Below are 17,113 nucleotides of genomic sequence, written 5' to 3' on the forward strand. Positions count from 1 at the left end.
TTAATGTTCATATATTTCTTCCAGACTCCAGTTTTACTCATACAGACACTGTATAGAACAGGGGTCACCCGCAAGAACGTCATGAGTCACCCACGGGCCTGTTCTAAAAATAGCTAACTATAGTGCCACGCACAAATGAGCGACATTTTTTTTTTTGCGCTACTATTAGAGAGATTGTCCGCGGTTGCCGTCTAGTTACTAGCTAGCGGGCTATGTAAATAATACACTCGCCACCACCCCAAACCCCTGGTATAGAAGATGCACAAATAAAATAGAAAAAAATCCTTGCTTAATTCCTCCTTCCTTATTCCTCCCTTATTATTGTTGCACGTGTTTAGTGGAGTCAAATACTTTGTACCCAATGTACCCAATGAATGCCTTGGAGTCTTAAATTCCTCACACACACACACACACAGGTCACAAATGTAAAAAAATGTATGCCAAATTTTATTTTCAGGAAGTTAACTGAAAACAGCCCTAATCATTTGCATTTGTGCTGCCAAGACAGCCTGGTAATGTCCTTCTCTCCCAATTCCTGGTAAGATAGGAATGTGTACGTCTCCTCTCTCCTCATCATCTTCCTCAGTGTCCTCATCAGGAACGTGCATGCAGTGTTGTATTACGTGAAAACAATAACTTCAATTTAATATGTATATTTATGCACAGTATTGAACTAAGGACGTGGATCTAATTTATGTTACGCAATTACGCTTTCAAAAATAGCTTACATTTAACTGTTCGTGGATTTGTGTTTGTAGTTCAGAGCGTTTCTAAAGGGATAATCATCGGCCTCTATCATTTTTCAGACAGAACTGCGCGTGACCTTCAGGTTAAGAACAAGTTAGCGAGTTATGACAGGGTTAGATCACTGGTAAATTTACGAACGAGGTTAAGTACGACATGGGTAACGAAGACTTTTGGGAAACCGGTGTAAATTTAAGAACGTTCGTAAGTACGAGGTTACGAAGTACTTAGCACCAAGAATGTTTTGGGAAACTCACCCCTGATATTTCGTCAGACTTGTTTTGTACATCTCCACTGGAGTACGGACAGTCCCTGCTGAGCCTGGACTGCCAAGGTTTCTTGACTATTGACTTGGTCAGGGAGTTTTTCCTTGCCAGTCACCATAGGCTTGCTCAACAGGGGAAAAGGGGATTTTGTTTAATCTAACTTAATTTTTTTGTGTAAAGTGTCCTTGAGTTATGAAAGGCACTTATAAATAAAATGCATCACTAAATATGCTGGAGGTTTTTTATTGTATTAACTGCACGTAACCCTGTTTCAAAGAAAATTGTTCATGACTTGTTTGGAGAAATAAAAGGTTATTATTAATACAATGGTCTGTTTAAATAAATCAGCTGATGCTATAGCAGGTAAAACATTGTTGTATCATAAACAACCTGGTATGTATGAACAAAAGTAAGCATCTCTGATCTTGAAATATGCATACGCAGCAGCCACTCAAGGAAAATGGTGCTTTATACCTGACCCTAGAGGAACGACATTTAATTTCAGTATGTGCTTGTATTTGAAATTACAAATTAAACAGATTCTGAAAACAGCCAAACTGTATTAGCAAAATCAATAAACCATACGCAACACTGGATTCAGAAAAATCAGACTGAAAATACTTGGCAGATTGCTTGTAGTATTTTCTGCTGTTAAATGAGTCTAACTATAGTAGATGCAGGTGATGCTGTTCTATAATGACATTAAGGAGTCAAAATTTCCTACCTATAGTGTTGATTAACTTAATGCTGGTTTATAATGACACAGGCTAAAAACCATGTTCATACAAAAGATGTAAACAATCCAATTTGCTTGGAAAAAATTTGTCCCGTAAAAACAAAAGCAAGAACGCGAGGGGAAGTATCTGGCTGCAGGCAAAAACGCCGCAACAAAACAAAACCTTCCCAAAATAAATTAATAACAGATAGGAAGTGAAACAGATGGAGGAAAACTTGATAGGCCTGGTAGCGGCGCAGGAGATAGAAACTCAAATAAGTGACAGGATTTACAAGAGAAACAAGAGAGGAAGGTGGCGAGACACCTTACAACACAGCGCAATGGCTGAGAAAGCAGAGAAGGGCTGAAGTCGTACCGGCACAACCAAAGGAAATCAGCAATGATCTGTCTCCACAAGCTTCCTTAAGCCATGGCAACAGGTGAAACTGATCATTGCGGATTGCGCCGATTCAGTCTAGGACTGACTCGGGTGCCTCTTGTGGAGGTAGAAGGCGTAGCATCCGAGTCAGCCTTGACAGAGACTCGCGTACAATGACCGACAACAAGGGGTAGAACAGAGGGGTTTAAATGCACTGCAACATGGAGGTGAAACGAGACGCAGGTGGGAACACTGAGGACAGGGGTGTGGCGGACAGAGGGAGAAACCATGGGAATGGGGAAAACTAGGCGGGACCAGGGAGGAGCTGGACGTGACAGTATAATACAGGGTATCTGCACATTTTTAAATCTCAAATTCAATGACTTAAGACCTTTTTAATACCTCTCACAAGAAAAAAATAATACTATTACTGGGGATGCAGGTGTGTTCCACATCGTTGACGGGGGGGGCGAACGAGAATTGTTGACGTTGTTTTTCAGAAATATCCCATAATGTCAAAACAATTCCACTGTGGTGGAATGGTCAGGGGTATTTTCTTGACTTCTTGTAACTTTAACTTGCATGTAAATATAAATGTTTAAATTTAAAAGTGTAAAATGAAGTTGAAGCCAAATTTATAATGAAAAATAAACTTTAGAACTACTTGGGCTGGGCTTCTTTGTTGCAATGAAAGTAAATCAAATTTCTAATTATATCTTCAAGACAATTTAAATTTGTTTAAATTGACCATATTCATCACCTTTAGGATGTTTTTTTTTACAACAATGAGGTAAACCATGTCAATGTCATGCCAAAATCACAAACAGGTGATGAGTCAGTATGCAGTGAGACAGCATCAGAAAATGAGCTTTCTTGCCACCAAAAAGTTACAACGCAGGGTCAACAGTGCAAGGTTTGGCTCACTGAACACCTTAAGACTGGAGTGTTGTTTTATTCTTCTTCGTATCTCCTAAAGAAGCACTAATCTCCTGGTCTTCCCTTGTTCAGCCTGTATATTTGTTCAGACCCCCCTCCCCCACCTTAAAACACACATTCTCTTTACATGCATAGACTACATGGACTCAAATCTCTTCTGATCAGGGGAGGTTTGTTCATTAGGGCGATTGGGCGACGCACCACGAAGGGATGAAAAGGAGGTTTTTTTTTCTCCCACATTCTATCACGGTATTTAACTACCTATGCCTGTTCTGGACAGCGTCTCTTGCCTCTGAATACCATTGTCCAATCAGCGTTGAGGTGCATTCCCTGTAGTACCGCCCCTTTTTGGACGATTTGAGTCTAACTGAAAATCGCCCCGACTGCTCTCGTAGACTCTCATGTTAAATTTTTTTTTCTAAAGTGTAGGCGCTGCAACGCAATGTCTATGGGTTTCGGGTGGGCTCGCCCTTACATGCTTGCATCAGACGTAATGTAGGGAAATTAATCTGCTCGACATGGCCAGCGTTCCTTCAACCCAGAACAACTCAATTGTTTAATTAAGAGAACTGCCATTCTGTCGTTGTAATAATCAAGATAAACTAGCAATTAATGAAATAGGGCCACCGAGACCAAATTTAAACATCAAACAAGTGAAGTGTCCAAAAAGGGAGGAAAAAAATTTAACCAAGGATTTTCGCGAAACTGGTATGAAGGGAAAACATGGCTAGCAGGCTGTGAAGTAGCGAGCGCCCTGTTCTACTTTCCCTGCAATCTGCTCCATCCTTAATGCTGTTGGCCATTGTAGAGCTTTAACCATGATGATATTTACAAGATATGTCGGTGCACAAATACTGTACAGTCTATAATGTAAAGAGAAATATATATTTATGATTATATTGGATTATCATTGGATTAAGTCACTTTTTTTATTTACCTACTGAAATGGTCACCTTGGATGTTATCACAACAATTGCCCCCCTGAGATATTTGTCAGAGGCCGCCACTGCTTCCGATATCAATGTTACAAGACTAAGAAATAGCTTCCACCAAAGAGCTGTTTCACTGGTGAACAATACCTCCCTACCATACTGACTAACCCCCACCACACACACACACACACACACACTATCATTTCACCTGTGCACTTTACTCAATATACCGTGTTTCTAGTTAGAATTGAGGCATAAAACGATGCTGTGCCAGGCCAAATTGATGTTCCTCAAATATAGGAACTAGTTATGTATGATGCAATTGAGGTTTGCCTGGCCTTATAGACGCCTTATAGGCATGGAACAAGCCTCTGAATTTGCCCCTCAACCATTTCACCTGTGCACTTAACTACTCAATATGCAGTGTTTCCAGTTAGATTTGAGGTATTAAATGATATTGGGCCAGGCTAAAATCAGGTTGCTCTTAGGGAGCGACCAGGGGTGGGTTTCCCGATATCAAACAATCTTAGAAAGTTACGAACATCTTTAAGAACGCCAAATTTACGAGTGTTTCCCCAAAAGCCTTCGTAGTCTCCAAATTTACGAACGGGTTCTAAGTAGTTCTTAATTGGCTCCGCCTCTGCAGCTGCACTGGAAAATCTCCGCTAGTCAAAAACCGAACCACCGATTTACATACATTTTTTCATTATTACAATGCAGAAGCATCATTGGCAAAATGACAATCATAAAAACTAACAACTAATAAGTGTAGAAATGTCAAGTATAAGAAAAAAAATTAGAAGAACTCTAAAATTATTACCTTTGCAATTCTGACCGATCGTATATCAAGGTGTAGGAGTGCCCAGATGTGTTCCTGTGGGGGATGCAGGATCTGGTGTTCCTCCATAAAACCATGGGGGGCAACAAATGGTGGGTTACCTCAAGAGGTTCCCATAGAAATGGAATAAAACTGACCATTATATTTTAGTTATATCAGTGTGTTTGTGTGGCATGTTTAGTGTCATTTTGCAGCTTGTTGTGTACTGGGAAAAGTTATGCTAACAGGGTAAGAGTTCCATCACTCCCTGAGAAGGTTTGTAGACTTCACCCCAAAAGTGGCAGTCCTGTATAGAATGCACTCTGTATGCAAATGTACTCTGATGTCTTTACCAGCAACCTGATTCCCATTGGTTAACCTGGTTTTTGTGACTGCTGTCCCTTTGAGATGCTGGGGGGATATAAAAAGAGAAGTTTGTGGGTGCAGGGGCTCTTTTTTCATCTCTGCTCTTCTCTCTTTGCTTCCTTTGGGGTCCTTCTCCGTGAGGCAGTCTGCACCGGTTGGTATCTGTTTCCATTAGGTATTATTGTTACTTTAATCTAGTATGGTTATGTTATTGTTTTATATTTTGTTGGTTATTGAATAAATCTGGTTAATTGTGTAGCCACGGTCTTCCTTGATTATAGCTATACTGGGCCAGATGAGCTCATTATTAGTATCAGTTAAAAGGTAAATTAATGCCAATACCAATTCCCTCTAAAGTATCCCATCTGCTACACATGTTTATGATAAACCTCTGACAAAGCAGGCTATTGTTTATAGCAAGGTACTTTATAAAGTTGGTTAGGTATATTCTATAACCTGTACTGATCTATTTGAGAAGTGAGTTCTTTTAGATTCTTACCAACTATAATTTGGAGTCAGATATTTAAGTTTTATGCACGTCAATCCTTCTTCTGCACCCATTTCTGTCCTTGGTTGTAGGCAAGCAGGTAGGTTAGTTATATCATAACTAAAACCCCTACAAAGGGTATAAATAGGGCACACTAACCTTTCACACCTCATTCAAAACCATGGCTAGCAAACAGAGGAAGCGTAATTTTCTGGTGACGGAGCTGAGCCAAATGGTGGACGAAGTCGAAAAAAAAAAGGCGTTTTATTTTCTAAAGCGCAAGGAAGTTCCTCGAATACTCAAAAAAAAAAAAAAAAACCCCATGGGAAGATATTGCAAAGAATATCTGTGCCTGTAGTGGCATAAAAAGATCGGGTGAGGAGATCAGAAAAAAGTGGCATGACTTCTAGTCAAGCCAAAAAAAGGGAGGCAGAACTAAGAAAGGAGAGGGCTAAGACTGGTGGGGGTCAAATGTCCACAAGTGATACTGGGCTACAGGGCCCCACAGCCACTGAAGGGATACCAGGGGGTATTGATGTAGGTCTAGGTGAGATTCCCTCTACCCCACCTGAACCTGAATACCCAGGATTTAGCAGCAGTCCTGAGGCCTCTCCAGGGCCTTCCTGTGCTCAGGCCAGAGAGGGAGATCCACCAGCAATGACTCCTCTAAATACCTGTGGGTGCAGCGTGGAGCTCGTTGCACTAGAAAAAGAAAGGCTGCAGCTCAAAAGGGAAAAGCTTCTGCAAAAGGAGAGGCACCATCAGGAGCTGCTGGAACTGAAGAGGGCCAAACTTGACATCATGGCAAAGCAGCTGGCAGTAGCAGAGTACCAAACAAGCAGGCCTTCAATATGCGTTCCTATATTGCCCTCTGAACAAGGTGAGATACTTAACCAAGTAACAATAGTAAATGTTAATATACTTTACTGAATTTTCACTAAAACATCTATGAAATAACTCCCATTTTGTGGCACTGACTAATACATTTTCCTTCCAGATCTCAGTAATAGTACCAACAGTGGGTAGGAGTTTTAGGGAAGATGGAAGACCTTTTTGTTTAATTAATTTTTATTTTATTTTTTGCACATTGTGTTTATTGAAAATAAAACTTGAACCACAACAAATGCCTCCGAGTGTATGTTTATAACAAAAAAAAAAAAAAAAAAAAACCACCCACAGATCACTTATCCAAAGTATTTTATTTTTTGGTGTATCTAGGCAAAAACATTTCTTTAACATAACAATTTACCAGGCTGGCCTGGACAACCGAAGGCAAAGTCCTTCTCTCCATTCTCCTGGTAACTCTACCAGAATATTTATTTCCTCATCATCCTCCTCATCTTCCTCTTTTTGAACATGCATGTCCGCTTGCACTGCAATGTTGTGCAGCATAGCACATACAACAATTACAGCACAGCTGCGTTCTGGAGAAAACTGAAGGCCACCAGATGACTTGTGGTGGCACCGAAAACGCATTTTCCACATGCCCAAAGCTCTCTCAATCACAAATCGTGTCCTGCTGTGTGCCATGTTGTATCTCTCCTCAGCCTGGGGATTTGATACAGGAGTAAGTTTGTAAGCTAGTAAATGTCCATCAAATGCACCATGCCTAGCCATCTGACACACTCCAGAATTGGCCCAGATGAAGTACATGAGTACTCCTAGGCCACTTTGCCACAATGTCCGTAAAGAGGCCTTGGTGCTTACATATTACTTGGACAATCAGAGCAGAGAAGCCCTTTCGGCAGGTGTAGATTGGGCTCAAGAGACTGGGAGTGTGTATGGGGATCAGAGTGCCGTTCACTGCATCAATAACTCCAGGAATGTTAGCAATTCTATGAAAACTAATTTTAGCTTCATGTAATGCATCCCTAGTTCTGCATGGCGAAGCAATGCTTTGGTAACAGCATGCACACCAGGGCCGGCGCTAGGGGGGGGCAGAGGGGGGCATTGCCCCCCCAAATTGTGTCTTTGCCCCCCCAAGCACAATGCAAGCAACGGCTTTTTTAATTATCTCTAAACCAATCACAAAAATGCATTTTGCTTTACAGCGTGAAGATATTTCCTTGCTTATTCCTGATTGGCTCTTTGAGTCATATAAAAATCGGCAGACCGCCCCAAACGGTTCAGTTCGGCAGTATATGTTCTGTTAGTGTGAGTGAAAGACAGGTATACTGGTAAACGCTTGTCTGAGTTTAAACTGACTTTCACATGGTAATATTTGCTTAACTGTGGTTTTTCGTTGCTTTAATGTTACTCACCTCTTACATAGGTGTTGCTTAAATTATTTTATTAGCCGTTAGCGGTTAGGGTAACTTGGTTCTCCTAAACCTGCGCAAGCGGCGGAAGCGTTTAAATACTTGCCGCGCAGTGTTGTCCGAAACGATATGTGGTAATAAAAAACAGGAGAATGAACATTTACCTGACGAATTTTAATGTTGCTTTTTCAGATTTGAAAAGTGCTGGAATTTAGGCTAAAGTACTTGAAAATGCTTGAAATTGTAACTACTTCGTTTCACAACAAATATCTGTCTGACTGAACAGTTAACAAATACGAGCCTCTTGTAATTCCAGGACGAAACATGAGAGAACGTGAAGACGTTAAGATTGGGCGTTTTGAAAGTGTGATTTAAAAAGCGAATTATTTTGAGTATATGTATAAATATTTAACTTAATTAAGTTTAACGTGCTGAGAAATATTGAACTGGACCTTTAAAGTGATGTACAAGTGCTTTAATTCCACCTTGTATAGGTGTATGAACCCGGCAAACATGACATTGTTCATTGCGCTGAGGCGCGGCGCGCGCGAAGTTACAAAATTCGAGAGGTGCACGACAGCGCGCGAGGCTGCTCTTTCCCCCGTTCATGGTTTAAACCACATATGTCAAAGTCAAGGCCCACATATGTCAAAGGTTTGACATATGTAGGTTTAAACCACATATGTCAAAGTCAAGGCCCACATATGTCAAAGGTTTGACATATGTAGGTTTAAACCACATATGTCAAAGTCAAGGCCCGCGAGCCAGATCCGGCCCGCGAATTGATTATCTATGGCCCCCTGGATGATATTGAACTACTATTAGAACCGGCCCGCAGGCCACAGCCGCCCGATGGTGTTTTGTACGCACAAACACTGCATTCCCCACAATGCAACGGTAGCCCGCGAAGTCACTGCAGCGCGAAGCGTCGCGAGGGTCCGCGCGGCGAAAATGACGTAATCGCAGTCATGTCTGCAGGGTTCATACACCTTTATAAGGTGGAATTCAAGCACTTGTACGTCACTTTAAAGGTCCATTTCAATATTTTCCAGCACGTTAAACTTAAATATGTTAAATATTTATACATATACTCGAAATGATTCGAAATAATTCGCTTTTTATTCACATTATTTAATGGTTGTTTATTTTCCCCAATCTTAACGTCTTCACGTTCTCTCATGTTTCGTCCTGGAATTACAAGAGGCTCGTATTTGTTAACGTAATACAAGAGAACTGTTCAGTCAGACAGATATTTGTTGTGAAACTAAGTAGTTACAATTTAAAACATTTTCAAGTACTTTAGCCTAAGCTGCAACACAAAGCAACATTAAAATTTGGAGTCGCGCACTATGGTCACTCGCGAAAGTATAAACCTAAATCAGCAGTCAGAGCAGACATCAACGTTCAGCTATCCCCCTTCTCAAAAATGACTAAACGTAAGGTGGACACTGAGAACGGGTTTCAAGCCAGGTGGGAGGCAGAGTACATGTTCACGGAGGTAAAAGGTAAACCTGTGTGTCTTCATGTGATTTTTCTTTGAAGGAAGTTTGCCTGTTGAAAAATGTTTTCACTTGAAATTACTGACAGATCCATAAGAAAATAGTGCTTTATTCATTTAAACATTAAATAATATACACTGTGTTAGGTCTTGGTTCAATAGGCTATGTGCAATCATTTCAATATGTTTTAATAAACATTGAACCAGTCCGGCCCTCGGCTTGTAGCAAATTTGGTTTTTTGGCCCTCTGTTTTTGACTTTGACATCCCTGGTTTAAACGATTCCTCGCCATCACAGCCAGTATTGTTATACTGTGCATAAATACCGCATTGTACCAGTACGTTTCATAACATCAATAAAAACTTCAATACTTTACCAGATTTTTTACCATTAAAGTGCAGTAGATAGATTTCTTAATTTATGTACTTTCATATTTTTTTCTTTTTCAAAATAGAAATGTGACGAATACTCCCTTTTATAACAGAATTTGTATTCTTTTGTTTTCTTTATATTTTAATTTCCCAGTAATATAAATATTCTCACTCATTCCTATTTCCATGTTTGAATATTCTCAGTCTGTGTATAGGTACATTTGTCAGCCTTTCAAGAAATAGAGTTGTTCTATTAGTAATGGCAGTATTGAAATGAAATACAATTAGATAATCTTTGTTCTCCATTTACATAATCAACATGTATTTTTTAATCATTGTGTTTTAAGTTCGAAAATGTGCATTTTTATTTCTTTACCTAATACATCACTTTAAGCCAGTATCAATAGTCATCATTCAAGCCTTGAATATATTTCTGGCTTCATAAACATGACTATCAACATGCCCCCTCATTATGTTTTACTGCCCCCCCAAGCAAAGCAGTCCAGAACCGGGGCTGATGCACACATTTAGATACTACAGCTTTGCTTAGTCTGTGTGCATCACCAACAGTCTGCAGAAACCCTCCTGTGGCATAAAATCTGAGTGCTGCCAGTAACTGCACCGTGGGGCTAAGGGCAAAATTTCTCCTCGTTCTAGCCAGCTGCTCCTGCACAAGTTCAAGGAGACCCATGATTTCCCCCCTACGCAGCCGGCATCTGTAACAGCACATCGTCAGGAAGATCTAGGGGGTTCATATTAGTGATGGGATTTTCGGCTCTATTTTGAGATGCGGCTCTAATGGCTCTTCTTACTGTGGAGAGCTGGCTCTTTCAGCTCCCAAACGGCTCCCCATATATATTTTTTATATTATTAATGATTAATAGCTTCAACCTAATTTTATAACATTGTTTTATTATCGACATTAAGCACTTGTGATGAGTAAAAATGCTGCATAACAATGCTTTATAAATAAAACTTATTATAACCAATTATTAAATTATCACAAAATAGCGCCAAAATAGAACGCGTGTGATTGGTCAGATGTGTGCAGCACACGCTTGATATGCGGGCAGTGGAGACATTCTTTGCAGTGTTCTCCGAAACGATATGTGGTAGTATAAAAGAAACACCCTTTAAAAACAGGGAAAGGAACATTTACCTGACGAATTTTAATGTTGCATTGTGTTCCTGGTTTGAAAAGTTCTAAATTACTTGAAAATGCAACTCTCTTTTCACAACAAGTAACTATCTGACTGAATCGATGTGATAAAAAAGCGAATTATTTCGAATCATTTCGAGTATATGTATAAATGTTCAACTTAATTAAGTTTAAGGTGCTGGGAAATATTGAAATGGACATTGAAAGTGACGTACAATTGCTTGAATTCCACCTTATAAAAGGTGTATGAACCCTGGCTGCATACATAAATTTGTTCATTGCGCTGGAGAGGCAGAGAGTGAGGCACCGAAGGACATAAAAACGACGTTGGAATAAAACTGGCACTGTGGCTCTTGCAGAGCTCAAGCGCAACGACCGGGAGGTGGAGATACCGAAGGAAAAAACAGCTCCCATTGTGGAGCCGGTTCCAATCGTTCAATTCAAAGAGCCGGATCGTTCGCGAACGACACATCACTAGTTCATATTCAAACGCTGTGCGGCATTCTGGCGAACTGCATGGCTTCGTGGATTACCTCGTTGTCGTCTTAAATGTCTCCGATTCAAATCCAAAATCATTTGAAGTGCCGCCATGTTCATCACACAAGCACAATTACTAGCCTTATTCCAGGTTACTTATATGTGCTACTGATTAATCGGCCAATTTGATTGGTTAAGCTAAAACAAGCTTATAGGCCAACTTGTAGCCATTTATTTGCGAAGCATACATTGTAACATTAATTGGGAAAGTCTCTAACTACACGATGATATTTAAATATTGGGAACATATCAGCTAATGCTAAATAATTCAAAGTAGTACATGTGATTTTTGTTGACAATGTTATATATGCGATGTAATTACTTCAAAAGAAAATACTAATGCACTAATAAAACAAACGTTGTATTAACGTGCTTAAAACCAGCGCGAGTGAAATTAGCGCCTCTATCCTCTCCTATTTTGAGGTAGAACTGCACGTGAGCTTCGAGCTAAGAAGTACTTAGTGAGTTACGAATGGGTCCCGAGATTCTTAAGTTACGAACGTTTCGGGAAACCCACCCCTGTTCTTTATGATGCATTTGTTATTTCTCTGGCCCACCATCAATAAGGCCTTCAATAAGCCTCTGAAACTGCCACTTTAAATGCGTTCACATATATGCCCACTGCTCAATATGCCATGTGTGCTGGTATTTCTTCTTCCGATTTATTTGTGTTCTGTGTCTTTAGTTTTCAAATCTAAGAATGTTTCCTTACGTTAGAAATGCTGACGAATTCAATCACCATGTACAAATCGCGTACAATTGGAACGACTTGAATTAGAAACCATTTTAAAAAGGAATGCTTTCATTAAATCTTTTTTCTACATTCACAAAATCAGTATGAGAAACAATAACCTCTAAAATTTATGTTCCTACGCTCGCTGCGAATAAGTAACCAAACGAATCCAAAACTGCTAATATGCAACCAACTTCAGCGTCGTGCAGCTAAAAATGAAAAAGTGGCATAGACAAATGCACATAGCTTAATTTTCCGTTCCGAAATGATCAACAAATCTTAGTTGGACTTAGAAGTCCATTCATTCAACAAACACATTGCGGATTTTCTATGCATACGCCATGCCTGGGCAGTCAAATAATTAAAACCCAAACTCACCAGTCAGCTAGGCCTATTTGAAGATAAAGTCCATCCTCCACTCCTTTGCCAGAAAATGGTCGATGACTTTCTCATAGAAAGACCCATTCTCTCCGTTTTCCCATAGTTCGTCCGACAGAAAGTTATGTACATGATAGGTGGAGTTGGCCTACCTCGCTGATTTATTGTGAGTTTTTCGTTGAACGGATTAGGTACGACACACGGATTAGGTGACACTTTTCAATTAGGTACACAATATCTCCCTCATTTGCATTCGCCATTTGAAGTTAGCTACCCAGCTAAATTCACTTCTGCTGAGTGACAATTAGTGAGTGCCCCGCCCCCTTTGTGGAAATCATCAATCTGATTGGTCAGAGTTTTCTGTGATTTTGTTAATAGACACATACCGGACCCTTCAAAATATCATTAGAAGGGACACGCAGGCATAGACAGGAGAAAGCCCATAAAACCATTTTAATGAGCAGTTGGTTAGATCCTCTCTCAATCAGATATATGTCCTACAGCAGCAAAGAAAACACGCTGTAACATGTTAATATAACATCCTGAACTGGTTGATTTAATTTTTGCTTTATTAATGAAATAACCCTGACGGTTCCCCACATACACACACACACACACATATATATATATATATATATATATATATAGAGAGAGAGAGAGAGAGAGAGAGAGAGAGAGAGTGAGAGAGCGTAAATTGTTACACTGGGGGTATAAAATATTACCGGATTGAGGCAGACAGTTCCCGGAACGCACACTTCAAAATTAAGGAGTTCTCAAATTAAGCCCTGTATATATACATATATATATATATATATATATACACACACACCTCACCTGCCCTGCTCCCCCCCCACACACATACACACCTCTCCTATCCTGCTCCCCACACACACACACCTCACCTGCCCTGCTCCCCCCCCACACACACATCTTCCTGGTCGCTGGCGGAGGGCCAGGGTACGAGGCGCCTCTGGGGGCACCCCGAAACACAACCTCAGGCCACTGGTGCTGCCAGTGGTCTCTCGTGCTCCTCGCCCCCTGACGTCTCCATCTCCTCCTCCTCTTCCTCAGAGACTCCTGGGCTCTGTGACATTGCCTCCTCTGAGGGGATGTAGGGCGAGCAGTCCATCCTGCTCTCCTCAGTGCCAGAACGCGTCTCCTCCTCCAGTCTCTCTCCCTTCTTGGACCGTACGGTCACCTCTGACCATACAGAGGGGGAAGAGCTAGCCGCCTCCTCGCCCTCGCTGTCAGACTCGGCGAGGGGGGCGTACACGGACGGCAGGGGGCTGACGTCAGGTTCCTCCTCTGTGTAGTACTCGGTTGGTGCCGAGTAAACGGACGGAGGGGGACTGGCGTCCAGATCGTTGCCTCCGTAGTACTCCGTTTGTGCCGAGTAAACGGACGGAGGGGGACTGGCGTCCAGATCGTCTCCTCCATAGTACTCCGTTGGTGCCGAGTAAACGGACGGAGGGGGACTGGCGTCCGGATCGTCGCCTCCGTAGTACTCCGTTTGTGCCGAGTAAACGGACGGACGGGGACTGGCGTCCAGATCATTTCCTCCATAGTACTCCGTTGGTGCCGACTAAACGGACGGACGGGGACTGGCGTCCAGATCGTCTCCTCCATAGTACTCCGTTGGTGCCGAGTAAACGGACGGAGGGGGACTGGCGTCTGGATCGTCTCCTCTGTAGTACTCTGTTGGAGCCGAGTAAACCTTCTCCGTAGTACTCAACTGGATCGGACTCTCCTCCTCTCGGACTCCCCACTCTCAAACTCGAACTCGGGGGTCTAAACCCACTAAACCCACTAAACCATTAAAGACTAAACCCAGTGACAATGACTACACCCATTGCTAAAGACTAAACCCAGTGCTAAAGTCTAAACATTTGCTCTCCCCTTGTGGTAGTACTTTAGAACTCGGGCCTTGGAGTAGATGTCAGGGGACTGGAGACACATGAGAAGGTCCCTTCACAACTTACAAAGATCCAACACATTCAACATACAGATGTAGATTTTTTATTTTACAATGTTCAGCATATAAAAATATAAAGTAGCAAAAAGTTCACAGTGTGTAGAAAGGCAGTGATGATGGGGGCATTTTTCATGTCGGAGTGCATAGGGCATCTTCTTGGGGTCCAATCATGCTACAGCAAATTGGTCCAATCATAAACTGGCATCTGAGTGGATATGAATCTCAGCAGAGGTTATGACATCATGGGCCCCTGGATCAACCCGCGACCGAAACCAGAATGCTACATGAACGATGATGAGGGAGCTAAAGGCGTCTCCCTCTGTCTCACAGCTGGAGAACTACATGTCTGCACCGAAGAATGTGACTATATGTATAATACATTTGTTTTACTCATTAATGTCCATTTGGTCTCTGGAAACTATTTACATGCACACAATATTTAGGAAATGTCCTGTGTAAACCTGTGATTCATTTCACACACACACACACACACACACACACACACACACACACACACACACACACACTCTCATCTACACTCTCACACACACACACATACACAGACACACACACACATTCACCTATACTCATACACACACCTACACTCATACACACACACACACACACACACACCCACACTCTCACCTATACACACACACACACACTCTCACCTACACACACACACTCTCACCTACACACACACACACACACACACACACTCTCACCTATACACACACACACACACACACACACACACACACACACACACACACACACACACACACACACACACACACACACACACACACACACACTCACCTACACTCATGTGTGATCTCTGCAGGTGTAATTTGTGCGTTAATAATTGAGACGCCAGTACTGAACTTGCAGTACTGCAGTAACTTTAGGGGAGATGGGTGGAGAGCTCCACTATCTTAATTAAATTCCATAGGGGTGAAGTTGTCGGTCTTTGGGGCAGCGCTGTGGTCTTTGCGGTGCAGGTGGTTGGGGGTGCTGGGGTGGATGACTGCTGAGTGGTGGAGCTTACAGCAGTGACTGTGGGTATTGACTCATGGGGGATGGTGAAAAAATGCAAAACAGCCTGCATCTCCTACACCTGCATAGGTGATGGTGTGTCACCACGGCAACACAGATATCACGTGTGACATATTGTGTGAAGCGTGTTCAGCTGTGCATGTATCTCCTACAAGGGGAGTCCAGCGCTGGGAGGTCGTATTTCCCCAATGGACTGGGGCAGTAGGTGGTGTTGGTGGGGTAGTAGGTGGTGGTGGTGGGGTAGTAGGTGGTGGTGTACATGTTTGGCTGCTGCAGAGTAGGAGGCAAGAATTGACAACTCTCGTCTGGAACGAAGCTGCTCTTATTCAGGGTCTGGGAACACAGAACAGAACGACACTGAACAAATAGAGCTTTACATTACTGAACACAGAACAGAACGACACTGAACAAATAGAGCTTTACATTACTGAACACAGAACAAAACGACACTGAACAAATAGAGCTTTACATTACTGAACACAGAACAGAACGACACTGAACAAATAGAGTTTTACATTACTGAACACAGACCAGAACGACACTGAACAAATAGAGCTTTACTTTACTGAACACAGAACAACATACTGACCAAATAGAGCTTTACATTACTGAACACAGAACAGAACGACACTGAACAAATAGAGCTTTACATTACTGAACACAGACCAGAACAACACTGAACAAATAGAGCTTTACATTACTGAACACAGAACAACATACTGACCAAATAGAGCTTTACATTACTGAACACAGAACAACATGACACTGAACGCAGATCAGAATGTACTGAACAAACAGCTTCACATTACTGAACACAGAGCATCACTGAACACAGAGCAGAAATTACAGAACACCGAACAGAACGTCACTGAAAGCAGATCAGAACGTCACAGAACAGTTTAACATTACTGAACCTAGAACATAGAACATTCGTCATGATCTCCAGGGCGGAAAGACGAGTGGTGGGGAAGGGGGTGGAGAGCTCCACTACCTTAAATTCCATAGGGGTGAAGTTGTCGGTCTTTGGCGCAGCGCTGTGGTCTTTGCGGTGCAGGTGGTTGGGGGTGCTGGGGTGGATGACTGCTGAGTCTTGCTGGGGCTTATGGACCTTCTGATAGCACACACTGATAAGAACACACCCTACCACTGCAGCCAGGAAAGAACCCACACCTGATAGCACCAAGTGGATCAAAGAGAAACCTGAGAGAAAGAGAGTTACAATAAACTTTATAGAGTGTTAGGGTTAATGGAGGTTTAAAGACACCTGGCTGGACTGAATCTTTCCCTATAGAGCCAATGTTTTGCGTCTGGGGGTATCACCCCTGACATTTTGTCTTCCTTTATTTAATGTCTTAACACAAGCTTTGTAGAGCGTCTTTCCAGACACCTCCTCTAAAGTCATGTGATGAACACCCGAAAGCTGCAAAAACTGACTCACAAACCCCAAGCTCAGGTGACAACGACAACCATTCATTCATTCATGTTTTGTACTGCTTAATCCCGCTAGTC

At 41.9% G+C, this 17,113-nt stretch overlaps 1 protein-coding gene across 2 annotated transcripts in view; it reads right to left on the reverse strand.

The window, feature by feature from the left end:
• Nucleotides 1-14,578: 14,578 nt before the first annotated feature.
• sema5bb (sema domain, seven thrombospondin repeats (type 1 and type 1-like), transmembrane domain (TM) and short cytoplasmic domain, (semaphorin) 5Bb) overlaps nucleotides 14,579-17,113 on the reverse strand; it is a 40,991-nt gene continuing 38,456 nt past the window's right edge. For both annotated transcript variants that reach the window (XM_077015192.1, XM_077015194.1), the window contains 2 exons: nucleotides 16,596-16,804; nucleotides 14,579-15,937 (listed from right to left, as the gene is read on the reverse strand). In XM_077015192.1, coding sequence (XP_076871307.1) covers nucleotides 15,734-15,937; nucleotides 16,596-16,804 — 413 coding nt within the window. In that variant the 3' untranslated portion in view covers nucleotides 14,579-15,733. The remainder of the gene's footprint in view (nucleotides 15,938-16,595; nucleotides 16,805-17,113) is intronic.

This window comes from Brachyhypopomus gauderio, chromosome 8, assembly GCF_052324685.1.
Source record: "Brachyhypopomus gauderio isolate BG-103 chromosome 8, BGAUD_0.2, whole genome shotgun sequence".
NCBI lineage: Eukaryota > Metazoa > Chordata > Actinopteri > Gymnotiformes > Hypopomidae > Brachyhypopomus > Brachyhypopomus gauderio.